At 51.1% G+C, this 27,586-nt stretch overlaps 1 protein-coding gene across 4 annotated transcripts in view; it reads right to left on the reverse strand.

Moving 5' to 3' along the window:
* DGKQ (diacylglycerol kinase theta) overlaps window positions 1-27,586 on the reverse strand; it is a 172,716-nt gene that overhangs the window by 115,567 nt on the left and 29,563 nt on the right. For all 4 annotated transcript variants that reach the window (XM_073345802.1, XM_073345805.1, XM_073345803.1 and 1 more), the window contains one exon: window positions 9,265-9,344. In XM_073345802.1, the coding sequence (XP_073201903.1) occupies window positions 9,265-9,344 (80 nt within the window). The remainder of the gene's footprint in view (window positions 1-9,264; window positions 9,345-27,586) is intronic.

Here is a 27,586-nt window from a genome sequence, read left to right on the forward strand (position 1 = left end):
TGTCCCTCCATGCGGTGACCTTCTTCCCGCCCACACTCAGTTTCCCTCCGCTCCAAGGGTATCTGGGAGGTATCTGGGCCTGCGGACCTCTGGTGTGATCCCGATGCAATGAACTGTAATCTGTTGGGGTTCTTGGGGCAGTTGGCCTTTACATGCCCTGGCTCGTTACGTTTAAAACATCGTCCAGCTGATGGGTCACTGGGGCGAGGTGGGTTGCTGGAGAACAGGGTGGTGGGATGATAAGGTGTCTGGAGGGTTCTTTGGGAGGTAGGTGGGGCTTTGGGCTGCCCCTGGTAATAGGGTGTGGTCTGGGGTTGTCCCTTCTGGTCTCCGCTCCAACTGCGACCAGTTTTCTTCTTCTCTGCCACCTCCACCCATCTGGCTCCAATCTCTCCTGCCTTGATTACAGTTTTGGGCTTCCCATCTAGGATGTATCTTTCTATTTCCTCAGGAACCCCCTCTAAGAATTGTTCCATTTGCATTAGGAAGGGCAAATTTACTGGAGAGTCAACACTTGCTCCTGATATCCAGGCATCCCAATATGGTAGGCATGTCAGGTAAATGACACGTCCGGTTTCCACCTTAGGGCTCTGAACCTCCGACGAGAATGCTCGGGTGTTATCCCCATTCTGACTCTTGCCTTGGATTTAAACAGTTCATACTTGTTCATGTGTTCTTTAGGCATTTCAGCCGCCACCTCAGCTAAGGGTCCACTGAGCTGCAGCCTCAGCTCTACCATGTATTGGTCTGTAGAGATGCTGTACCCAAGGCAGGCCCTTTCAAAGTTTTCTAAGAAGGCCTCAGTATCATCGCCTGCCTTGTAGGTGGGGAACTTTCTGGGATGGGAAGTGGTACCTGGAGAAGGATTGCTAGGGTTTGTTGGTATATTCTGCTGAGCCTTTACCTTCTCCATCTCCAGTGCATGCCTCCTCTCTTTTTCCTTCTCCTCCTCCACATGCCTCCTCTCTTTTTCCTTCTCCTCCTTCTCCAGCCGCATGAGTTCCATCTTTCTTTCATGTTCCTTTTGTTTTTCCTCAGCCTGAAATCTGGCTAATTCCAGCTTTTGTTGAGCCATGGATTTTGTCATCCTAACCTCTCTGTTTTTAACCAACTTTACACCCGAGGTTTAGAAATAAACAAACAAAACTTGGCTGTAAAAGTTTGCTGTACTGGAATAGAATACCTATTCTCTGATAGTGATTGTCAGCTTACAGAAAAAGACAATTCCCTTTGTCTCTGCTCTGGCTCCAAATCAAAGCAAAAAACCTCCAACTACTTGGAAACCTGCTTACCAGCAGCCCAAAGGAAAAAAAATTCCTTTTCAAACTTGTGCTCCTTGTAAAAAAATCAAAATCCTAAAAAAAAAAAAGCCTCTGCCACTTTTGTCTCCAGGCAAATGGGTAGAACACCCCCCTTTTTTACTTTTAGGAAAAAAAAAAAACTTCTGGTTTACCAAGATTGTGAATTTCCCTGCAGGAGGTTAAGTACCCTGCCTCCAGGCAAAGAAAACCTGCAATTCATAAAGATAATCCCCTTTTGTCTCTCTTCTGGCCCCAAAGCAGAGAAAAAACAAGCTGCTTTCCAGCAGCTCCAAAGGAAAAAAAAATTTCCTTTTTAAAATCTGTATTTCTCGTTCAAAAAATCTCAAATTGATCTCAAAATGATTTCAGGTTAATCCCACCACTCTGCCACCATGTCAAGGCTCCTCCCCCACTCTGAACTCTAGGGTACAGATGTGGGGACCTGCATGAAAACCTCCTAAGCTTACTTTTACCAGCTTAGGTTAAACCTTCCCCAAGGTACAAATTAATTTTATCTTTTGTCCTTGGAATTTCCACTGCCACCACCAAACTTTAACTGGGTTTACTGGGAAATGTAGTTTGGACATGTCTTACCCCCCCCAAAATCCTCCCAACCCTTGTACCCCACTTCCTGGGGAAGGTTTGGTAAAAATCCTCACCAATTTGCATAGGTGACCACAGACCCAAACCCTTGGATCTGAGAACAATGAAAAAGCATTCAGTTTTCTTACAAGAAGACTTTTAATAGAAATAAAAGTAAATAGAAGTAAAGGAATCACCTCTGTAAAATCAGGATGGTAGATACCTTACAGGGTAATTAGATTCAAAACATAGAGAATCCCTCTAGGCAAAACCTTAAGTTACAAAAAAGACACACAGACAGAAATAGTCATTCTATTCAGCACAATTCTTTTCTCAGCCATTTAAAGAAATCATAATCTAACACATACCTAGCTAGATTACTTACTAAAAGTTCTAAGACTCCATTCCTGTTCTGTCCCCGGCAAAAACAGCATATAGACAGACACAGACCCTTTGTTTCTCTCCCTCCTCCCAGCTTTTGAAAGTATCTTGTCTCCTCATTGGTCATTTTGGTCAGGTGCCAGCGAGGTTACCTTTAGCTTCTTAACCCTTTACAGGTGAGAGGATTTTTCCTCTGGCCAGGAGGGATTTTAAAGGGTTTTACCCTTCCTTTTATATTTATGACACAGCATAACTTCAACCCTGTCCTGCTCTGTCCCTTCTCTCCGGAGAACAACCACAGACACAAAGGAAAAGCGTCTTTTCCAATTTTAAGAAGTTCTAGCCCTCCTACTGGCTCTTTTGGTCAGGTGCCCTTTTCTTTACCTGCGGGACTTTGTTAATTCTTTACAGGTAAAGCAAGCAGAGAACAGCCACCAAGAGGCTGTTATAGCTACTGGCTGGCTGGATGGATGTCCATAAAAGGGAGCTACCCCCACCCCTTCATTTATCACAGGGAGAATATATAAACTTTCCTTTTTTAAATCCATGAGTGCTGAAGTCTCTCATCTCATACCCAAATATGTTTATGTGAGAGGGAGAGAAGAGTTTTATAACCAGTGTCACTATTTGTGATTCATACCTGTCATAGAATCATAGAATATCAGGGTTGGAAGGGACTTCAGGAGGTCACCCAGTCCAACCCCCTGCTCAAAGCAGGACCCATCCCCAATTTTTGCCCCAAGATCCCTAAACAGCCCCCTCAAGGATTGAACTCACAACCCTGGGGTTAGCAGGCCAATGCTCAAACCACTGAGCTATCCCTCCCCTCCCTGTCCACCTATTTCCCGGCCTCTGAACTCACAAATACATACACACACACAAAAAATTTACCATTTAAAAAAAACCAAAATGGAGTTCTCTCATTTCCACCTCTAAAAATCACCTGTCTCTCACAGGAATAATGTTTGATGCCAGCTGATTTCTAGAACAAAGAAACAAGACGTGCAATCATACTAACCAGTCTAATCTTCAAAGCTCAGGAGGGCTGGGCTATGTCAGTACTTGGGTGGGACACTTCCAAGGAATGATTTTGATGATTCAACAGGTACTACTCAGCTCACTGAGCTGTAACTGAACCAGAGCCCCTATTACAGGGCACTGTGACACTGAAAATGTCACCGCTCAGAAGGTGAGCTATAAAACAAAGCTGGGATCATTTTAAGGTTCTATTGCACCTCATTAGAGAGCTCATGATCCTGGCCAAGATCAAAGTTAGTAACTAGCTGCTCTGTTCAACTTCAGATCATCCTGAGTTATATTTAAATACCCCTTCACACACACCCACTTCCCCGGGGCACCAGGCCCCAGCAGACGCCGACCCTCCCCAGCTACAGGAACTGCAAGCAGCACCACAGCACTCTGGGCAGCAGAAGCAGATCCCAGTAGCGGGCAGCAACTCCTGAAAACAGAAGTGAGGGAAGGCTGAGGCACCTTCAGACAGGTAATGTCAGGAGACGGCATTCTCCACTGGGATTCTGGACACTGTTTTCTACCTTCTGATAGGCTGTTTGCCCCAACCTCCTCCCACCCCTCACTCTCACCCAGTCCCTCCACCACTAGCCTCACTTTCTCTGCCTTCCACGCTCCTCTCCATCTTTCCATCCCTCGTTTCCCCAAGCTATACCTGTCCCGACATTCTTCCCTCTATCTAACTGTAACATGTTTGTATCTGAAGTCTTGGAAGTTATCAAATGCCTGATTTTGATAAACCTTAGTAAGTGATTGAGCACTCTTAGGCACTTTCTTAAAATCTGAGGCAAACAGTAACAGTGATGACGATGCTATTTGGACTTTCACCCCTTTGGTGGAACTCACTCGTGTGAAGCTCCTAATGCCGAGGCAAAATGCTACAGTGGTGAAGACTAGATAAAGAAGCATGGAACTGTAACCACTAACCATGGAATGTTTAATGCAGAACAGATTATCAATAGTTTTAAATGGGGATTAACCCCCCCTCCCCATTTTCACTTCTTCCAGCACCTTATGAGCAATACAACAACTGACAAATACAACCAATCACTTGTACATAGCTGGAGCCAATGGGGAAAAAAAAAGAATCAGGTCAACAGACAAGGTCAACCACCTGCTTATGAAGTCACAGACCCCTGGAAAGCTGCACTGATGCTTCCCCGCCACTCTGTCACCTGATCTGTAACCGGGGCATTAAATCTGTCATTTGTGAAAAAGAAACTTAAATAATGTAAGCTTTCCCAGGGTTCAAAGGGATATGGTCTCTGGAAGGAAAGTTAGATTTCTACCTACTGGGAGCAAATGTTGCTCAGTAAATCACAATTCATGGGCAGGGGAGAAGGAGATGCTACATTCACCAGTTTCAGTGGAAACAGGATCAGTTATTAAACATCCACCCAAGACACTAATAGTCTGAGGTAATAGTAGTGACATCTCTTCCGCAAGACAGTCAACAGCAAATTCTGGTCTCTGGGCAACATTTTAGGGGAACTATAATCTTGATTTCCCAGTATCTGAATCAGCAAGAAAAAAATTAAGACCAATATCACACATGCAAGCAAACAATAACTAATACGTTCTAAACAAATTACTATACAGAAAATTTATAAAAGCCTTAATATAGATTTGCAGTTCTACTTCAGTATATGTGCAATCAAGAACTGTAGAGGGGGTCTATCTCTGCACGCTTTTGTATAGATACCCTAGTTGGCACAAAATTAATACAATATTGTTGGACTATGACAGATTCGAGTCCACATACAACTCCAGAAATATAAATCTTGGGTAACAATTGCATTAAATACAACTAATTCAGAAAAGACTACAAATACCTAACTTTTCTAAAAGCAAACATTTATCATAGAAAACACGTAAAAACTAAAAAATTTCTCTATATGGTCACACTCTGTTAAATCAACACAAAAAATTCAAATATTTCTATGTCCAGGCAAAGCTTACACAACACATAACGTCACCTACATAACTAGGATGAAATACACAGTGAGGATGTGTAGTGTTTACCACTAAGCACAATACAGTTAGTTTTTTAAACATCTCAGACAGTACAAAGAGTAATTTTCTTTTAAATGACAATAGCAGAGATACTTAACAGCCCCACAACACACAGAACTAAAACAGAAACACCCCACGAACAGTAAAAATGGATGCTTGGCAAGTTGGACTCTCTACAAAAACAGGTTTTGAAATACCATGGCCTGATTCCAGTCTGAAACACTGAGTCCAAGCAAAAACCAACTTTGTAAGGCATCCTTGCAAATCTCCTAGTCAGAAACTAATCTGAGACTAGCTGCAATCATGACATGGTTGAGACTGTATGAGCTTTTACTTGATCCTGGAAAGCAAGCTCTGTTTAGGTATGAAAATTTCCATGAGACAATCATTGAAAAATGGTTCTCTGACAGTTTGATTTAACAACAAATGAAACACTGTCACAGATGGACTTTAAAGTATGTTCCAGATAAAATCCAAGAGATTAAAAATGTAATTTATGTCATAAGCTTAATATTAATACATGAGGAGAAAATGACAAGAAAAATACCCTCTTAACACCACTTCATACATCAGAGCTTTCCATAAAGAACCACATGTAAATAATCTGAATGGATGGTGACTGATGCAAAAATAAAATTTCCACACATATTACAAACCATCATTAGTTGTTTTGCTTTGTTATGTTTTTAAATTAAGAGCGAAGTTCAATATTTACTTCATATAGACTGCACACAAAACAAGATCTCCCACATGGCAGCCTTAACCCTGGCCCGCTGAGCAAGTGAACAGAACTCAGATACCCAAATCAAGAAAACAAGAACATAAGAAAGGCCAGACTGGGTCAGACCGAAGGTCCAGCTAGCCCTTCTTCCAACAGTGGCCAATGCCAGGTGTCCCAGAGGGAATGAACAGAACAGATAATCATCAAGTGATCCTTTCCCCTGTCACTCATTCCCAGCATCTGGCAAACAGAGGCTAGGGACACAATCTCTGCCCATCCTGGCTAATAGCCATTGATGGACCTATCCTCCATGAACTTATCTAGTTCTTTTTTGAACCCTGTTATAGTCTTGGCCTTCACAACATCCTCTGGCAAAGAGTTCCACAGGTTGACTGCATTGTGTGAAGAAACTGTTCGGTTTACTTCTGGACTATCTTAAATTTTATATAGCACCTTTCGACATGAAGGCTCCTCAACCCTTTATAATTCTGTTCAGCAACACTGACAGGTGGACAATTCGGAGTGTGGAAAGCTGCCGATTGTTACAAGGCATGCTGCACAACTGTAGGTGTAGGAGAGGATGATCTAAAGTTAAATAAAATATGCTATTGTATGTATTTTGATTGTTTAAGCAAAAATAAAACATCAGATAAAATATATAACAATATACATTTGAGAAAAGTGAGGAAAACAACCTGCACCCAGACAAAAATAAAAACAACTAGACTGTAATATCAAACAGATTTTAACATTAATACATTCAGACTGATGGTTTTCAACACAAAATTAAGAAGAATTGATATTTTAAATCACACACCAAATTTAAATGAACGAATGAATACTTGGTCAGTCACACATTTCCAAAAAAGATGATCATTTCTCTCTCTCTCTCAGAACTTGAACTAGTTAAATGTTACTTCATTGATCTATGACCCTCTCCAAACTTACTCACAAACTTATTCATATGTCATGATGTAGCTGACCCAGTCGTTGACTTACCGAGCTGTAATATCTGCCTCTTTGCAGAGGGTGACATGAACAACAAAATAAATAAAGCATGCAGCCTTAGAAATAGTGTCTATTGTTGCAGCCACAAGCCCATACATCTAAAACAACAGGATCTGGAGCAGTACTTTCCAGCCCAGGGGCCATGATCCACAAGTAGGTTCACCAGGAGTGCCTGGTAAGTCATGTCCCAGGAGCTGAACGAAAAAGTAGCAAAATCTGATGGACGCTAGGATCCAGAAGTTGTGAATGAAGAAGACAGGTGAGCTCTTCTTGCCATCCTTTTCCTGTTGCCTCTGCCCACCCTACCCAGCCACTCTTATCAAGCACCCAGATCCACACATCCTCCACCAAAAATAGCCACAGCCTCTTGCCATGACCCCACCCGCAGCATCCTAGTCCATTCATATTCTCATGTTCTAGGTCACATGCAGTGTAAAAACATACCCAAGAAAAAGTTTAAATCAGACAGAATGGGTGGGTTTTAATGACATTATATATAAGAACTTGCAGTACACATCCGAGATATCAGTATAAGATGACACTGGTTCTCCATCTAAATGTTCCCAAAACTATCTGATTATTTTCTCTGTTATACCTGTATCAACATCCCTTTGATTCACTGAGATTGTTTTAATGACAGATGTCTCTAACTGTTCCAGGTTTTCCATATTTAAAGCTTTCGCACCACTTTACACTTTTTTCACCAGGCATTTTACTGCCCCCATTTCCCTCTTCCTCCGGCTCCACAATACCTTTTTGGGCCTTTCTTCTTTAGTATTTAAATTGAATCCAATTTTTGTGTGTGTATTCATACTTATGTTCTGCAGGAACATGTTCCTGAGAGAGACATCATGTGTGAAAGAATCATGCTGTAGTACCAAAATTATAAAGCACCCAGCTACGGTTCCAAAGCCGCGTATGCCTCCACATAAGGATTTAGAAATATTACCACCAAGTTAAAACGTAAAAAAACAAAAAAAACCCACAACAAAAAAATCAGAAAGTGTACGTAAGAACAGTCATACTGGGTGAGACCAAAGGTCCATCTAGCCCAGTATCCAGTCTTCTGACAGGGGCCAATGCCAGGTGCCCCAGAGGCAATGAACAGAACAGGTAATCATCAAGTGATCCATGACCCAATCCCAGCTTCTGGCAAACAGAGGCTAGGGACATCATCACTGCTCATCCTGTCTAATAGCCTCCAGGAACTTATCTAGTTCTTTTTTTTAACCCTGTTATAGTCTTGGTCTCCACACCATCCTCTGGCAAAGAGTTCCACAGGTTGATTGTGCATTGTGAGAAGAAATACTTCCTTCTCTTTGTTTTATACCTGCTACCTACTGATTTCATTTGGTGACCCCTAGTTCTTGTGTTATGAGAAGGAGTAAATAACACTTCCTTATTTACTTTCTCCACACCAGTCATGATTTTATAGACCTCTACCATATCCCGCCCCCCTTAGTCATCTCTTTTCCAAGCTGAAGAGTCCTCATCTTCTTAATCAATCCTCATATGGAAGCCCTTCCATACCCCTAATCATTTTTATTGCCCTTTTCTGAACCTTTTCCAATTCCAATATATCTTTTTTGAGATGGAGCAACCAGATATTCACACACAGTGTTCAAGATGTGGACATACCATGAATTTATATAGAGACAATATGATATTTTCTGTCTGAATTCACCGCTACAATTAAGACCCAAAAAAGAGCATATATGAACAAAAATGTTAAGATGCACCAACCTACAGAAGTCAAAAACAGCTCTTTCATTCAACACCAAAGGCTTATCACCCTCTACTGAAATGTAATTGCTGTAAAAAATGTGGTAATGTCCAGAAACCTTGCTCAGAAAACCATGTATAAGAGTGTATTGTACTTATGCACCTCATCTGAATCAGTTACCACATTCAAGTATGACAATTCTTCCAGGTAATGACACACCATTAAACCACTTTAGTAATCTTTAAGGAAAGCAAAACAGCATTTTTCAAGGCAGTTTGTGCATAACCACCTGTTCCAGGCAGGTTCAGAAGGGCTTAGATTTAAAACTTTTGTCATGGAAAGGATGTAAGAGTTTGAACCAATGAATAACATATTTAGCTTATATTAAAATCATTACATTAATGAGCCAGTCTATTTTTTTAAATTAATTTACTAATGAGAAAGATATAGCAAATAAACTCAAGCCACTGGCTAGGTAAAGTATATCATAACACATGCCAACTCACCCTTACGAGACTCGGCGCAATACACGAGCATGGTATCTTCACATGCTTGAGGCACTTTTCATGAGACATAAAGTTGCAAACTGTGGAAATAAAACATGCATGTTTCAGAAACGTGGGACTTTTTTTTTTTCCAAAGCAGATCAAATATATTCAAGAACTACTTTCTAAACTGTACTATTACTAACGTCTCTGGGTTTGAGACTGAGGAAGAGGAACAGAGTTCACCCTATCCCTGTATTACCCATTCTCCTCTTCCCAGCTGTCCCACAAGCCATGTCTCCCCCCCATCAACGCCACTCTGGGGGTCTGCTACCCCAAGCAGCTTTAACTACAGGGAGCTACCTACAGCCAGAATCGGCCCTAGGACATGGCCCAAGTGGGCGGGCTGTGTACAGAGTGATTCTTCCCCCTACAATTCATGACATGGAGGAGGAATATATGGTAGATAAACATGGCATCAAACCCACTGGAGCAGTGGAGAAAGAGAAGACAAAGCACAGGCTGCTTAGAGAATTGAAAATGAATTGCAATTTTTATTGCAGAAGTCATTAGTAACACTTACGTAAATTTTGCTAAAATCAATAAATATATTATTAATAACTACAAAGGGCTGGAAAATTGTTTCACTATCTTGGTTTTCATGCTCAGGAAAAAACATCATAACTGCATAGGTGAAGTGTTTAGTTCAAGCAACAGTACGCATCTCAACTCCTGGAGTAGGAATCTCTGGAAGGAGTTTTGTGATGGGTGACTGTTGGTCTGGGACCAAATCAGGAGTTAATACTTTAATACAAAGTTTCAGAAGTACAAAGTTTTAAGGAAAGCTCATTGAGAACTGTTTGGGGAAAAGGACACACTGTCCTGACGATGTGAGACTCTTTATAGAACGCTTATTGCTGAACAATAAAATTAATCATGATCTACTAAGAGGGATACTGTTGAATAAAAAATAAACTCCCTGCCATTCATTATCTGTATAAAGAAAAGGAGTACTTGTGTCACCTTAGAGACTAACAAATTTATTTGAGCATAAGCTTTCGTGAGCTACAGCTCACTTCATCAGATACATTCAGTGGAAAATACAGTGGGGAGATTTATATACATAGAGAACATGAAACAATGGGTGTTATCATACACACTGTGACGAGAGTGATCAGGTAAGGGTAGCTATTCCAGCAGAAGAGGCAATGCCCCTACGTATACATCCCAAAATGCCATTGGCCTTCTTGGCAACAAGGGCACACTGTTGACTCATATCCAGCTTCTCGTCCACTGTAACCCCTAGGTCCTTTTCTGCAGAACTGCTGCCGAGCCATTCGGTCCCTAGTCTGTAGCGGTGCATTGGATTCTTCCATCCTAAGTGCAGGACTCTGCACTTGTCCTTGTTGAACCTCATCAGATTTCTTTTGGCCCAATCCTCCAATTTGTCTAGGTCCCTCTGTATCCTATCCCTACCCTCCAGTGTATCTACCTCTCCTCCCAGTTTAGTGTCAGTATAGTACCTCTCCTCCCAGTTTAGATAGGTTCCTGGGTTAGTGGCTCTGTTGTGTGGTTGCTGGTGAGTATTTGCTTCAGGTTGGGGGGCTGTCTGTAAGCAAGGACTGGCCTGTCTCCCAAGATCTGTGAGAGTGATGCGTCGTCCTTCAGGATAGGTTGTAGATCCTTGATGATATGTTGGAGAGGTTTTAGTTGGGGGCTGAAGGTGATGGCTAGTGGCGTTCTGTTATTTTCTTTGTTGGGCCTGTCCTGTAGTAGGTGACTTCTGGGAACTCTTCTGGCTCTGTCAATCTGTTTCTTCACTTCCGCAGGTGGGTATTGTAGTTGTAAGAACGTTGATAGAGATCTTGTAGGTATTTGTCTCTGTCTGAGGGGTTGGAGTAAATGCAGTTGTATCGTAGAGCTTGGCTGTAGACAATGAATCGTGTGGTGCAGTCTGGATGAAAGCTGGAGGCATGTAGGTAGGAATAGTGGTCAGTAGGTTTCCAGTATAGGGCGGTGTTTATGTGACCATCGCTTATTAGCACCGTAGTGTCCAGGAAGTGGATCTCTTGTGTGGACTGGTCCAGGCTGAGGTTGATGGTAGGATGGTAATTGTTGAAATCATGGTGGAATTCCTCAAGGGCTTCTTTTCCATGGGTCCAGATGATGATGATGTCATCAATATAGCGCAAGTAGAATAGGGGCATTAGGGGACGAGAGCTGAGGAAGCGTTGTTCTAAGTCAGCCATAAAAATGTTGGCATACTGTGGGGCCATGCGGGTAGTGTCACTAGCTGGGATTACATAGGAATTATCGCATCAGCCAGTTAATGATACACAGAGCTCACTGTATTCAGAATCAGACAGTGGCAGCTGGATCATGAGGATGAACATACTACTGTAAGTTTCCAGAACTTGACAAACCACACGGATGCAGACATTTCAGAGCGTTGATGACTTTGAGAGACGTTAACAGCAGAACTAGGTTACTCACAATATCCGTAACTGGAACTATCTAGACAAAATGCCTTCACAGACCCCTGCTTTTGGAGTTCTCTCTCTCACCACATGGTATCTAGTGTGGGATAAGACCCCACAACTGATATAAATCCATTAAAATAGTCTATACAATTCACTTATGCCAATTGCCACCAAATCTATCTATCTGACTAGCAAGATGTTGGTCTGTCTTCTCATTCAATTCCTCAGCTTGCTTGAGCAAGGGCAGAACGTTGCATCAAAGTCACCACCCAAAGACTAGTGAGCCGCAAGACTCTCCTGTACAGAGAGGTAGCAGCCATTCACAGAAGACAAACTGCAAAACCAACATCCCAAATCAGATACACCATTTCCAAACTACACACCAAGCTGAATACATGATTTACTGAGCCCCACATAGTTCCTCTACAAATTTCAGAGAGTAATTATTTACGGAGGGAAAGCAGAGAAGATAGGGGGAGGGATAGCTCAGTGGTTTGAGCATTGGTCTGCTAAACCCAGGGTTGTGAGTTCAATCCTTGAGGGGGGCCATTTAGGGATCTGGGGCAAAAATTGGGGATTGGTCCTGCTTTGAGCAGGGGATTGGACTAGATGACCTCCTGAGGTCCCTTTCAACCCTGATATTCTATGATAACCTAGCTCTGATAAGATAAGCCTTGAGATCTTCTAATATTTGCCGCTCTCAATTCATCTAGACAATCTACACAAAGATAGATTTCTTCTCAGCTCATCGGCAACACAAAGTGGGAAAACAGCTTACAAAAATCATTTTCACCTAAAAAATGAGTATCCAGTTGGGTAAAAGCGTTGGGCAAGGAGTATCGTGGAGCACAGGGGAATGCACAGAGATGTTGTTAAGGAATAACTCCAACAACAGAAATCTTAGGCAAGGACAAAGTTCCATCTTAGCATTTTTTCATAATGATAAAAGGTGAGTCAGACATAAGCACCTGCAGTTTACTGATCTGGCTCAGGGGAGTACAAGCAAAAATGGCCAGTCTCAGGAACAAAAGTTAACAAGTGTAAAATTTCAGAAAGAGGATTACTGCTTTTACTGGGAAGCAAATTAAGGAAGCCCAGAGACTGCAAGAACTATCACCAGAGAATCTGCGGGGAGCTGGCAGCAATCACTATGCTGAGGTCACTCAATAGTTCCATAATAAAAGATTCGTTTAACCATTTTTTGTGAAGCTCTCCTATGTCCATTGTTTGCACACTGCCTTGGAATTCAGCAGGGAGAAAAGCTCTGACAGCAACAGTGCCTCTTCTTTGTCTCACACAACTCCACTCAGGTTTAGCCAAGGCATGAACTGCTAAAAGTCACCACTTCCCTTTCCTGTCCTGTTCCTCAGGAAAATTTTGGCAGCCTACCAAAACAACAACTGACTATAAGAAAAGGAGTACTTGTGGCACCTTAGAGACTAACCAATTTATTTGAGCATAAGCTTTCGTGAGCTACAGCTCACTTCATCGGATACATACTGTGGAAAGTATAGAAGATCTTTTTATACGCACAAAGCATGAAAAAATGGGTGTTTACCACTACAAAAGGTTTTCTCTCCCCCCACCCCACTCTCCTGCTGGTAATAGCTTATCTAAAGTTATCACTCTCCTTACAATGTGTATGATAATCAAGTTGGGCCATTTCCAGCACAAATCCAGGGTTTAACAAGAACGTCAGGGGGAGGGAGGGGAGGAAAAAACAAGGGGAAATAGGTTACCTTGCATAATGACTTAGCCACTCCCAGAGTGATCACTTTAGATAAGCTATTACCAGCAGGAGAGTGGGGTGGGGGGAGAGAAAATCTTTTGTAGTGGTAAACACCCATTTTTTCATGCTTTGTGTGTAAAAAAAGATCTTCTATACTTTCCACAGTATGCATCCAATGAAGTGAGCTGTAGCTCACAAAAGCTTATGCTCAAATAAATTGGTTCGTCTCTAAGGTGCCACAAGTCCTCCTTTTCTTTTTGCGAATACAGACTAACACGGCTGTTACTCTGGAACAACTGACGATGGATATCCTAAAATGTTGGGTCCAAGCTCCCAACTGAGCAGCAGCACCACAAGCTGCTCTAGAACCAGGGCCTGCTCTTGGCACCAGCAAAACAAGCAGGTGCTTGGGGCGGCACATTTCTAGGGGTGGCATTCCGGCGCCGGCCATGCTGCCCCTAGAAATGTGCCCCCGCTGCCCCAGCTCACCTCCGCTCCGCCTCCACCTGCTCCCCTGAGCGCGCCTCTGACGCTCCGCTTCTCCCCCCTCCCTCCCAGGCTTGCTGTTTGCTTGCAGCTTACACAGAGAGAGAAATATAAACCCAGCCATGCAGTGCCAGCTCCATGACGTAAGAAGCAGGAGTTAAACAGAAGACAAGGACGGAAGAGGTTTTGTGTTTCCATTAAAACAGCACGTGCTAGCTGGATATCTAATGCACCAAACCATTCAGTCTGGTAAAGTGAAGCATCTTAACTCCTGGAGTAGGAATCTGTGGAAGGAGTTTTGTGATGGGTGATTGTTATCTATGGGACCAAATCAGGAGTCATTATTTTGAATACAAAGTCTCAGAAGCACAAAATTTTAGGGAAAGCTCATTGAGAAACTGTTTGGGAAAAGGACACGCTGTCCTGACAATTTGAGACTATTTATAGAGATGCTTATTGTTGAACATTAAAATTGATCAGGAGCTACTAAGAGGGATACAGCAGGGAGTGCAACAGCAATGTCTTATTTTTCTAAACCATTTTGAACACACAGTTTTTAATATATTAATAGATTATGTTTGGGAAGTAAAAATTTTCAGTGGCGTAATCTGTTCAAACAATATTTTAACTATTACTTCAAGTTCCTAAGGGAAAAAAAGACTATGAAGTATTTGTGTTTTCTTACCTTAATTTATCAGATTTTGCCAAATTTTTCAGAAGCCTGAAACTAAAGACCTACATCCCTGTTCAAGCTTCACCAAGTCACCCAATATTCAGAGATGCTGAGCACCCATAATTTCCACTGACATCACTGACAATCCGTGGCCAGTGAAAAAAACATTAGACACCCTCTCTAAGCACCTAAATATAGATTTAGGTGGTGTGATAGACCCAGGCCAGTTCGGTACAGCAGGGAAGCCTTATTGGGATCCACTGCTAAAGGATCCCCAACCAGCCTAAGAGGGGGGTCCACAGGACTTGGAAAACCAAATAATTACAGGGGACAACTAATGAAATAACAGGGACAGGAGTGGGGTCAAAGAGTCAAACGAAGGGAACCAGATGGAGACACCGAGCAGAGAACCCCGGACAGTGCCCACTGCTCCTCGAAGGCGTCAAAGGAGTCAGTGGACGCCGCCCAGAGGAACTCTGCCCGGAGGTGTGAATGCACGGAGGATCGGAAATACGCCCCACAGCCACAGGAGACTCCATCGGCCAACCTCCTCACCCTGGTTTTATAGATGGCCACTTTAGCCAGGGCCAGGAAAAGGCTGACAAGGAGGTCCCGTGACTTAGTGGGGCCACAGATAGGGAGTCCATAGATAAGGAGGTGAGAGGAAAAGTGCAACCAAAATCATAAAAAAGGGTTTGTGAGGAGCCGGAATAGGGACTTCAGCCTGGCGCACTCCAGGTATACGTGCACCAGGGTTTCCCTCACACCGCAAAAGGGGCAGGTGTCTGGGATAGGGGTGAACCGCGCCAAGTACACGCCCGTGCTCACGGCCCTGTGAAGGAGTCGCCAACTGATATCCCCGGTGGGCCTCGGGACCAGGGTGGAATATAGGCTGGCCCTCCAGGGCTCCTCACCCTCTAGAGGTAGCAGGAGGTCCCGCCACTTTGTGTTGGGGTGGGACACGAGGGTGAGGACGTGATGGGTGTGGCGCACGAGCGTGTATAGATGTTTCCTTGGCGCGGCCTGGAAACAGATCAGCTGCAGCTCATGTAGCCGGCTTACGGTGAAGAGGCAGGGGGGTCAGTCAGGTCCACGGGGCAGGGGCCCGATGAAAAGGTCCGGAGGGCCTGGGGTGGAGGGTGGGCGGGGCGCGCCCTCTCACAGGACCCGGTCAAGGTAAATCCGAGCAGCGGGCAAAGCGGTCCTCACCTCCTGAAGTACGCACCAGGCAGTACGAGGTCTGGAGAGCCCCATGCGCTGAGCGAGCATCAGGGGATCCAGCCAGTCTCCCCGGTTGTAGTCCAGGAGGTCTCCGACTCTGGTGACTTCTGCCAGGACCAACCTCTAGTGCACCGAGGGGGACTCCGCCACCTGCACACAGAGCTGGGGGTTGTGTAGCAGGGGCTCCGAGCGGAGATCTGCCCCCGCGGACCTGGTCGCTGTGAACAGTTTCCAGGTCCGGAGGAAGTCCCCGTAGAAGACCGGCAGCCCAGAGAGGTCTCGCAGAAGAACTCTCGGATGGAGATAAAGGAGCTGCCAGGCATATTGGAGCCCTCGGAAGCGGTGCAGGAAGGCGTGCACCAGTACGCTCCACGCCAGACTACCTGCACCTAAAGGAGCCTCTACAGGGCGTGGAGGTGGAAGACATAGACCTGAGTGTGGAGACACTTCAGGCCCTGCCCTCCCTCCTCAAGGGGTAGATGGAGAACCCCTGCAGAGACCCAGTGCAGTCCTGACCAGAAGAACTCCAGAATCCATGTCCAGAGGTTGGCCAGGAAACCCGGGGCTGGGACCAGGGTGTTGAGCAGGTACCAGAGCATGAACAGGACTAGTTGATTAAGCATCAGTGCCCTCCCTCGAAGGGAGAGGCACTGGAGTAGTCCTGTCCATTTCCGGAGCCGCTCTATCACCCTGCCCTCTAAACCATGCCAGTTCTCCGGCGGAGACGGATGCGTGGCAGAAAGATAAACGCCGAGATAGAGCAGGGGACTCGCACTCCACCGGATGGCCTGAAGCGAGGGAGCTCGCCTACCACCGGTCCCCTTCCACTAGGCCAGAGCTCTTGACCCAGTTGACCCGGGCGGAGGAGGCTGCCGAATAGATGGCCTGGCAAGCCTCCACCTGCACCAAGTCACCCAAGTCCTGGACCACGAGGAGCACATCGTTGGCGTATGCCGACAGGACCAGCCGCAGCTCCGGCTCCCTCAGCACCAACCCCGTCAACCTCCTACGGAGGAGACAGAAAAAGGGATCGATCGCCAAAGCATACAGCTGGCCCGAGAGGGACCACCCCTGTCATACTCCTCGCCCGAAGCTGACTGGTTCGGTCAGGGTCCAGTTGAGCCTGACCACACACTCTGCGGAGGCGTACAGAGTTCGCTCTGTGCGTACAGAGTTCTGTACAGAGTACAGAACCTGGAGAAAACCCACAAACTGGGGTCCGAAGCCCAGTGCTCACAGAGTGCTCAGGAGATACCCATGGTCCACACTGTCAAATGCCTTCTTCTGATCCAGGGACAGGAGGGTGAATGACAGACCATCCCTACATCCGAGTTCCACGAGGTCCAAGACCAGATACAGGTTGTTGAACATGGTGCGGCCCAGGACGGTATAGGTCTGGTCTGGGTGGACCATGTCCGCCAGCATGGACCCTAGCCGCAGTGAGATGGCTTTCGCTACGACTTTGTAGTCTGTGCTGAGGAGCAAGACGGGACGCCAATTTCGTAAATCGCGGAGGTCCCCCTTCTACGCCAATAAGGCGAGCACGGCTTGTCTGCACAAAAGAGGGAGGACTCCACTCTACAAAGACTCGGCCCAGACGGTGACTAGGTCTGGGCCCAGGATGTCCCAGAACATGCGTTAGAACTCCACGGTCAGCCCGTCCATGCCTGGAGATTTATTGGTGGGCATGCAGTGGAGGGCTTCCGAGAACTCAGCCAGAGTGAGAGGCAGCTGTAGCCGGTCTCGGTCACCCACACTGACCGTAGGGAGCTCATCCCAGAGCACTCTGCAAGCGTTAGGATCGGTCAGATCTGGGCAGAAAAGGCCTGCGTAGAAGGCCCTGGCCCTCCCGCACATCTCCACTGGATCCGTGAGGGGGGTGCCGTCCTCTGCTAGAAGGCAGGTGACGTGCTTCTTGGCCCCCCTCTTTTTCTCCAGGGCGTAGAAGAAACTGGAGTGGCGATCCATCTCCCGAAGTAGGCGGATGTGGGATCGAACAAAGGCACCCTGGGCCCAATGGTCCTCGAGGGCCCAGAGCGCCTCCCGCTTCTCCTGGCATGCCGCACAGAGGGATGTATCCTCGGGGCTGGCAGCCAGAAGCCTCTCCAGCTCTAAGACCTCCCGTTCCAACTGCCCTATCAGCTGGCGCCCCAGGTGTAGTCACAGCAGAAGAGCCAGGCGCGCACCTTCCCCAGGTCCCACCACCACCACACCAACGGAAAGGCACGCCGCTGCCCTCGCCAGGCCAGCCAGAACTCCCAGAAGGATGCCACGAAGCCCACATCCTCCAACAAACTGTTGTTGAAATGCCCATAGGCCGGCCCCGGCCTCTCTGCGCAGAGAGAGGCCGTCACGGTGGCTAAATGATGATCAGAGAACGGGGCCAGCCGGATGCTGGAGGAGTGGGCCTATGAGACGTGGAAACGTGATAAATAGATGTGGTCCAACCGGGAGTGGCAAGACCGATGGGCCTCCACCCAGACAAAGGTGAAAGTTGAGATATCGTCCGGGTGGTGGTCGCACCAGACGACCACCAGGGAGTGATGTTTGACTATCTCCCGGACGTCCGCAGCAGCCAGGCACTGCTCAGTCCCCGAGCGGTCCCGATCCTTGAGGGTGGCGTTAAAGTCCCCGCCCAGGACCAGGCACTCGTGAGGATCCAAAGTGCCGAGGAAGGTAGACGCCTGCTGATAGAAACGCAGCCGCTCCGGGCCTGATGTCAGAGCATAGACATTGACGAGGTTGACCACGAGCCCCTCCATGGGGACCTGGAGGTGCGGCAGGCAGCCCGGCACAGCCTCGACGACCCCCAGCACCTCAGGCCGTAGGTCGGGAGAGAACAGAGTCGCCACTCCAGCCGTACAAACTGTGAGATGGCTAAAGTAGACCCTGTCCCCCCATTCCAGCCACCAGCTGTCTTCGGCGGCCGGTTCTGTATGGGTCTCCTGCAGGAAAACCACAGAGTACCCCCTCCCGAAGGAAGGAGAGTACCTGCGGAGACTCATCCTACAGCCCCGGGTGTTCAATGTTGTGATGGTGAGAGGTGCCATGAGGAGGGCTGGAGGGGATCCTCGCCGGCAGGTTCGCTCACGGCCCCCATCGGGCTGCGCAGCAAACTGTGACCTACCCCATAAGTGAGTAAGAAGTCACAGAAGAGGCGGACCCCATGAGGGCCCTTCGGGCCTGGAGGATTTGATGGAAGTCCCCCCATTGCTGGAGAGCAAGCTGTACCTTGTTACAGGAGCCACAGACGTCCTCAAGGAACTCCCGCAGCTCCTCTCGCAGCATATGGGGAGCCGGGGTCACTAGCCCCCGGCTATCCTCCAGAGCGGCCTTTGACACAGCCCTGTGGCCTACCGAGATGGGCAGGCAAGGGGAGGACCCCCAACATGGCGCCCGATGGGCTGGCACCACGCAGCCACCCTCAAACTCTGGCTCAATTGGGGGCAGCAGAGGGAATATAGCAGCCCCTGGTGAGTCAGGACAGGGAAATACAGAGGCCGCTCCCTGGGGGCTATCCTCTGGGAGTGAGGAGATGACGGCCCCGGGGGCAGCAATGGTATCACAGGAGGTGAAGGGGATAGGGACGGGGTTGGCATCAAGGGCAGGGCAGGGGTCAGGAGCAGAGTCAGGGAGACGGGCAGAGGCAGGATCCTGGGCCCCAGTTGCCAGGCCACTGGGAAGCGGCCCCTCTCGGACAGGCTCAGGGATTTGGGGGGTGGGAAGGGGGCCCTCTGTGGTGCCGGGCTCTGGCTCCATGTCCGGCGTAGCAGCCGTGGCATCGAAAGATGGACAGTCTTCAGTGGGGTCCCCGCCCGGGAAGGAGGTCGGGTTGCCCCACACCTACGAGGGACACCCCATGGGGCTCGGGTCCTGGCCACGTGGCACTGGCCATCGCCTCAGCGGCCATCAGCAGGGTGCCACCTGCGGCCAGGCAGATGAAAGAGCCCAGGGGACCCTTGGAGGCAGAAGCAAAAGCAGAAGCAGCAGTTGGGGGGGGAGCATGGAGAAGGGGGGGCTAGGATGAGGTCGCTCTGCTCAAGGCCCTCTGGCAGAGGGTCGTCCTCCCCCAGGGTGACCAGGGTCAGACCCAGGGCCTTGATCTCCTCGTAGATGGAAGGGAGATCTCCTTCCACCACCCTGGAGTTCTCCCCGCCAGCGCCCGAAGCGACGCTCACCTTGGGGCTCACAGGGGCTCCAGAGGTTAACAGGGCAGGGGCTCCATCGGGGGCCTCTGAGGGAAGGGACTCCAATGGAGGGGCGGTACTGCCTTCCCATGCTGCCACATCTTTCCCAGCCGGCACCTGTGGATGGAACGAACCCGCGGGCAAGGCAGAAGGCTCAGCATCGATGCCCCCCTTCCTGGTCTTCTGGGGGGCTTCCGCATCAGTGGAAAGGAGCGGAGCTCGAGTCTTCCGCTTGCCCCGCTTTCCCTGTACTAGGGCCCAGCCCTCCATGGCATCATCTGGGGGCTGGCTAACAGGAGTCGGGGGGCAGGGATGATGGCTCAGGGACTTCGGGAGGCAGCAGTGGGGCGGCATGAGGGAGGGAAGATCCCCTCTGGGGCGGGCCCTCTCCCACGCTCGGCAGTATCCCCGCCGCATCCTCCTCTATGGACCCTGCCGGATTGCAAGCAGCGGAGGCGGGGCTCTCCCACTCTTCTGGGCCCCCTGGGGGAAGTACCCCTTGGGCCCAAGTGGGAGCAGTGGTGGACTGAAGAGGAGGAGGGGCAGCTCCGGGCGCCAGGCAGCCAGGGGCAACAGCGATGATGGAGCCGGCGTCCTGCCGGGGCTCAGGGGTCCCAGATGCCTCTCCTTGCCAGGCCAAGGGGCAGTCCCTCCGGATGTGCCCCATCACCCGGCAGAGGTAGCACCGGGCCTCCCCCATAGAGTAATGCACCCGGTAACGGGCCCACTGGTAGGGGACCAGGAAGGACCCCTCGAGCGCCTCTCCGCCACGCGCTGCCAGCGGCAGTTGAAGCTGCACTTGCTGGCGGAACGGGAGAACGTGATGGAGGGCGGGGTCCTTACAGCCCAGTGGGAGAGGGCTGACCATGGAGATGGCGTTTTTTTAGGGTAGAGAGGGCAGGTAAGAGGGTGGCACTGGGACGAAAGGGAGGGAGAGAGGTCAGGACCAGACGGACGCCCAGGTCTTCCAGGGCTCCAGGGGGTCAAACACGCCCCCCACTGCCAGGCCCTTCTCCACTGCTTCCTGGGCAGCGGCCTCCAATGCTAGGAAGAAGACGACCTTGCCATACATTTTGGAGGCCACCACGATGGCCGTGGTCCCCACCACCCTCGCCAACTCCCGCACGTAGGTCTCCATGTGGAGCGAGACGGGCACCAGGAGGCAACAGACACCGTGTGTCCTGGTCATGGTGGGAAAGGGGCACCGGCCGCTATAGCTGGTCGCGGAGGCGGTGGGAGGCAGAGATGACATAGCAGCAGGCAGGGGAGCTGCCGCCACCTGGGCGCACGCCCTGGGGGCCAGAGGAGGGGCACCCGCAGAGCTAGTGGAGGGAGCAGCGGGGAGGGATGCCGCGGCCGGTGGTGGGGCTGCGGCAGTGGGGGCAGTCCCTGCCATGGAGGGCCTGGTCTTTTTACTGGGGCCCTTCCCCCCGATTGGGGGGGCTCCCCCAGAATCTGAGGGGGCGAGGGATGTGGCAACAGCAGAGGTCACCCCGGTGCCTGCCGTTGCTGGCGCCCCAGCGGGGGCGGTGGCAATTGGTTTGGCAGCGGCAGTTGAGGCAGAGGCTTGGTGCGGGTGACAGAGGGACAGGCGGGGGAGGGGCAGCTGGGGCTGTTGGAGGGGCCCCACTCACCATGTCCCCTGCCATAATGAGCAGGGAGGGAGGGGAAAACACCAGAGAGAGGTGGGGAAAGGCGAAGCAGGTCAAACACTCCTCCCTGCTAGGCTGCAGGCAGGGGAGGAAGGTGCCAAAAGGGGTGGGCTGGACGGGGGGGCCATCAAGGGCTTGTGGGGGGCAGTCACCGACTCAGGATGGGAATCCGGCTCCTCTAGCTGCACTAGGGGAGGGGAGTTATAACAACGTTGTGGGGGTGCAGTGAAATAGGGGAAGGGCACAAGAGGGGAAGGGCACAAGCGCATGGGAGCGGGTATGGGCGGATGAGGGAAGGGGCTAATCAGGGCAGAGGAACCGCATCGGGAGGGAAAACAAACAGGCTAGAGGTCAGACAGGGAACCAACGGGCTAGCTTCAGAGGCCGGGGTGCAAACAAACAAAAGCTGCAGAGGGAAAAGGGCGGGGCAGGCAAACACAGTGAAGCTAGTGGGGGGAGGTGGGGTTGGGGCAAAGGCTGCAAGGGGCAAAATGGGGCAGGTAGCAAGGGACAAAGCTGGGGGCTTGCTGAAGGGTCCAGTCCAAGGGACAGGGTGGGGTGGCACATGCACTTGCACAAAAAAGTCAGTGCGGCTGGCTGCTGCTTCAGGCCCAAAAGGTGGTGAAGGGGCAGCAGGCCAACCAAGCAGTGGAGTCCCAGAGGCAGGAGCTGAAGGCAGATGGTAAGTGTCCACTGGGGGTGGTGGAGGGGGCAGCGATGATGGGGGGGACACACAGATGGACTAGGGGCAGGCTTTACACCACACCAACTGTGTCCCTACAAACACAGTCAAAACCCCCACCACAAGAGCACAGTTCAAGTTACTCAGTCTTAAGGCCCTCTCCACAGTGGTCTGCAGGGTCCCTGGGCACTCCCCCAGCAGCAAATGGCCTCTTCTTCTCCTCGGGGCTCCAGCAGCTCCAAGCAGCAAAGGCAGCAGCAGCTCCAAGCAGCAGTCCGGTAGCCAGGCAGGCAGAAAGGACCCCTCACAGGTGGTGGTGTCCACAGCAGCAACAGCCGGGGCTGGGGTCCCTCACTCCCCCTCCTCTGAGGAGCGGGCCAGCAGCCACCCCCCCCCGGGGCTGTAGCTGGAGCAGTAGCAAGCAAGGGGGGGGCGAGGCTCCAGCAGCTATCCAGCAACCAGATAGCAGAGAAGAGAGTGGTGGTGGTGTCCAGCCCAGCCAGGGGAGCAGCTGGAGCAGTAGCAGCAGCAGCAAGAGCCCAAGGCCCAGCAGCAGGAGCAGCAGTCTCCCTCCTCCCTCCAGGCCAGTCGGGTTCAACAGAGGAGCCTTATTGGGATCCAGGAAGTGGGCGGGTGAAGCTCGCCCACTGCTAAAGGATCCCCCCTCAGCCTAAGGGGGAGATCCACAGGACCTGGGAAAACAAATAATTACGGGGGACAACTAATGAACAACAGGGACGGTAGTACGGTCAAAGGGTCAAACGAAGGGAACCGGATGGGGACACCGAGCAGAGAACCCCGGACAGCACCCACCGCTCCTCAAAGGCGTCAAGGGAGTCGGTGGGCGCTACCCAAAGGAACTCCGCCCGGAGGCGTGAACGGACAGAGGATCGGAAATAGGCCCCGCAGTCGCAGGAGACTCCATCGGCCAACCTCCTCACCCTGGTTTTATAGATGGCCACTTTAGCCAGGGCCAGGAGGAGGTTGACCAGGAGGTCCCGTGACTTAGTGGGGCCACGGACAGGGAGTGCATAGATAAAGAGGTGAGGAGAAAAGTGCAACCAAAACCTTAACAAAATATTCGTGAGGAGCCAGAATAGGGGCTGCAACCTGGCACACTCCAAATAGACGTGCGCCAGGGTTTCCCTCACACCGCAAAAGGGGCAGGTGTCCAGGATTGGGGTGAACCGCGCTAAGTACTTGCCCGTGCTCACGGCCCCGTGAAGGAGCCACCAACTGATATCCCCAGCGGGCCTCGGGACTAAGGTGGAATAGTGGCTGGCCCACCGGGGCTCCTCACCCTCTAGAGGTGGCAGGAGGTCCCGCCGCTTTGCGTCAGGGCGGGATGCGAGGGTGAGGACATGAAGGGTGTGGAGCACGAGCGTGTAGAGATGTTGTTTTGGCGCGGTCTGGAACCAGACCGGCTGCAGCTCGCACAGCCGGCTCACGGTGAAGGGGCGGGGGGGTCAGTCAGGTCCACGGGGCAGGGGCCCGATGAAAAGGTCCGCAGGGCCTGGGATGGAGGGTGGGCGGGGCACGCCCTCTCGCAGTACCTGGTTGAGGTAAACCCGAGCAGCGGGCGGCAAAGTGGCCCTCACCTCCTGAAGTACACGCAGGGCAGTACAAGGTCTGGAGAGCCCCATGCGCTGAGCGAGGGTCTGGGGATCCAGCCGTCTCCCCGGTCGTAGTCCAGGAGGCTCCGACTTTGGTGACTTCTGCCAGGACCAATCTCTGGCGCACTGACGGGGACTCCGCCGCCTGCACACGGAGCTGGGGGTTGTGTAGCAGGGGCTCCAAGAGGAGATCTTCCCCCACGGTGGCCGCTATGGACCTGGTCGCTGCGAACAGTTTCCAGGTCCGGAGGAGGTCCTGGTAGAAGACCGGCAGCCCGGAGAGGTTTCGCAGAAGACCCCTCGGATGGAGATAAAGGAGCTGCCGGTCATATCGGAGCCCTCGGAGGCGGCGCAGGAAGGCGTGCGCCAATATGCTCCACGCCGGACTACCTGCACCATAAAGGAGCCTCTACAGGGCCTGGAGGCGGAAGACATGGACCTGAGTGTGGAGACACTTCAGGCCCTGCCCTCCCTCCTCCAGGAGCAGATGGAGAACCCCTGCAGAGACCCAGTGCAGTCCTGACCAGAAGAACTCCAGAATCAATTTCCGGAGGTTGGCCAGGAAATCCGGGGCCGGAACCAGGGTGTTGAGCTGGTACTAGAGCATGGACAGGACTAGTTGATTGAGCACCAGCGCCCGCCCTTGAAAGGACAGACACCGGAGCAGTCCTGTCCATCTCCGGAGCCGTTCTACCACCCTGCCCTCTAAACCGTGCCAGTTCTCCGGCGGAGACGGATGCGTGGCAGAAAGGTAAACGCCGAGATAGAGCAGAGGACCCGCGCTCTACCAGATGGCTTGAAGCGCGGGTGGGAGGGAGCTCGCCTGCCGCCAGTCCCCTACCACCAAGCCAGAGCTCTTGACCCAGTTGACCCGGACGGAGGAGGCTGCCGAGTACACAGCCTGGCAAGCCTCCACCCGCGCCAAGTCACCCGGGTCCTGGACCATAAGGAATACATCGTCGGTGTATGCCGACAGGACCAGCCACAGCTCCGGCTCCCGTAGCGCCAACCCCGTCAACCTCCTGCGGAGGAGACAGAGGAAGGGTTCGATCGCCAGAGCGTACAACTGCCCCGAGAGGGGGCACCCCTGCCGTACTCCTCGCCCGAAGCTGACCGGTTCGGTCAGGGTCCAGTTGAGCCTGACCACACACTCTGCGGAGGCGTACAGCACCTGGAGAAAACCCACAAACTGGGGACTCAAGACAAACGCTCGCAGAGTGCCCAGGAAATACCCATGATCCACCCTGTCGAACGCCTTCTCCTGATCCAGGGACAGGAGGGCGAACGACAGACCGTCCCTACACCCGAGTTCCAAAAGGTCCCGGACCAGATATAGGTTGTCGAAGATGGTGCGGCCCGGGACGGCGTAGGTCTGGTCTGGGTGGATCACGTCCGCCAGCACGGACCCTAGCCGCAGCGAGATGGCTTTCGCTACGACCTTGTAGTCCGTGCTGAGGAGCAAGACAGGAAGTCAATTTCATAAATCGCAGAGGTCCCCCTTCTTTGGCAATAAGGCGAGCACGGCTTGCCTGCACAAAAGAGGGAGGACCCCGCTCTGCAAAGACTCGGCCCAGACAGTAACTAAGTCTGGGCCGAGGACGTCCCAGAACGCGCGGTAGAACTCCACGGTCAGCCCGTCCATGCCTGGAGATTTATTGGTGGGCATGCGGCGAAGGGCTTCCAAGAACTCGGCCAGAGTGAGAGGCAGCTCTAGCCGGTCTCGGTCGCCCGCGCTGACCATCGGGAGTTCGTCCCAGAGCACTCTGCAAGCGTTAGGATCGGTCAGATCCAGGGAGAAAAGGCCTGCATAGAAGGCCCTGGCCCTCCCGCACATCTCCGCCGGATCCGTGAGGGGGGTGCCGTCCTCTGCGAGGAGGCAGGTGACGTGCTTCTTGGCCCCCCTCTTTTTCTCCAGGGCGTAGAAGAAGCAGGAGCCATGATCCATCTCCCGAAGGAGACGGATGTGGGATCGAACAAAACTACCCCGGGCCTGATGGTCCTCGAGGGCTCGGAGCTCCTCCCGCTTCTCCCGACACGCCCCGCAGAGGGATGGATCCTCGGGGCTGACAGCCACACGCCTCTCCAGCTCTAAGACCTCCCGTTCCAACTGCCCTATTGCCGCATCCCTCCATCAGCTGGCGCCCCGGGTGTAGTCACGGCAGAAGAGCCGGGCACGCACCTTCCCTAGGTCCCACCACCGCCGCGTCGTGGGAAAGGCACGCTGCTGCCCTCACCAGGCCAACCAGAACTCCCGGAAGGACGCCACGAAGCCCATGTCCTCCAACAAGCTGTTATTAAAATGCCAATAGGCCAGCCCCGGCCTCTCTGCACAGAGAGAGACCGTCACGGTGGCCAGGTGATGATCGGAGAATGGGGCCGGCCGGATGCTGGAGGAGTGGGCCTGTGAAAGATGGAAACGTGATAAATAGATGCGGTCCAACCGGGAGTAGCGCGACCGACGGGCCTCCACCCGGACAAACTTGAACGTCGATACGTCGTCCAGGTGGTGGTCGCGCCAGACGTCCACCAGGGAGTGATGGTCGACACTCTCCCAGAGGACGTCCGCGGCGGCCGGGCACTGCTCGGTCCCCGAGCGGTCCCGCTCCTCGAGGGTCGTATTGAAGTCCCCACCCAGGACCAGGCACTCATGAGGATCCAGAGTGCCGAGGAAGGCGGACGCCTGCTGAAAGAAACGTAGCCGCTCCGGGCCTGATGTGGGGCATACACGTTGACAAGATTGACCACGAGCCCCTCCAAATGGACCCGGAGGTACAGCAGGTGGCCCAGCACAGCCTCGGCGACCCCCAGCACCTCAGGCCGTAGGTCGGAGGAGAACAGGGTCGCCACTCCAGCCGTACGAACCGTGAGATGGCTAAAGTAGAATCATAGAATCATAGAATATCAGGGTTGGAAGGGACCTCAGGAGGTCATCTAGTCCAACCCCCTGCTCAAAGCAGGACCAATCCCCAATTAAATCATCCCAGTCAGGGCTTTGTCAAGCCTGACCTTAAAAACTTCTAAGGAAGGAGATTCTACCACCTCCCTAGGTAACACATTCCAGTGTTTCACCACCCTCCTAGTGAAAAAGTTTCTCCTAATATCCAACCTAAACCTCCCCCACTGCAACTTGAGACCATTACTCCTTGTCCTGTCCTCTTCTACCACTGAGAATAGTCTAGAACCATCCTCTCTGGAACCACCTCTCAGGTAGTTGAAAGCAGCTATCAAATCCCCCCTCATTCTTCTCTTCTGCAGACTAAACAATCCCAGTTCCCTCAGCCTCTCCTCATAACTCATGTGTTCCAGACCCCTAATCATTTTTCTTGCCCTTCGCTAGACTCTTTCCAGTTTATCCACATCCTTCTTGTAGTGTGGGGCCCAAAACGGGACACAGTACTCCAGGTGAGGCCTCACCAATGTCGAATAGAGGGGGACGCTGACGTCCGTCGATCTGCTCGCTATGCCCCTACTTATACATCCCAAAATGCCATTGGCCTTCTTGGCAACAAGGGCACACTGCTGACTCATATCCAGCTTCTCGTCCACTGTCACCCCTAGGTCCTTTTCCGCAGAACTGCTGCCTAGCCATTCGGTCCCTAGTCTGTAGCTGTGCATTGGGT

Source organism: Lepidochelys kempii, chromosome 5, assembly GCF_965140265.1.
Source record: "Lepidochelys kempii isolate rLepKem1 chromosome 5, rLepKem1.hap2, whole genome shotgun sequence".
NCBI classification, from domain to species: Eukaryota; Metazoa; Chordata; order Testudines; family Cheloniidae; genus Lepidochelys; species Lepidochelys kempii.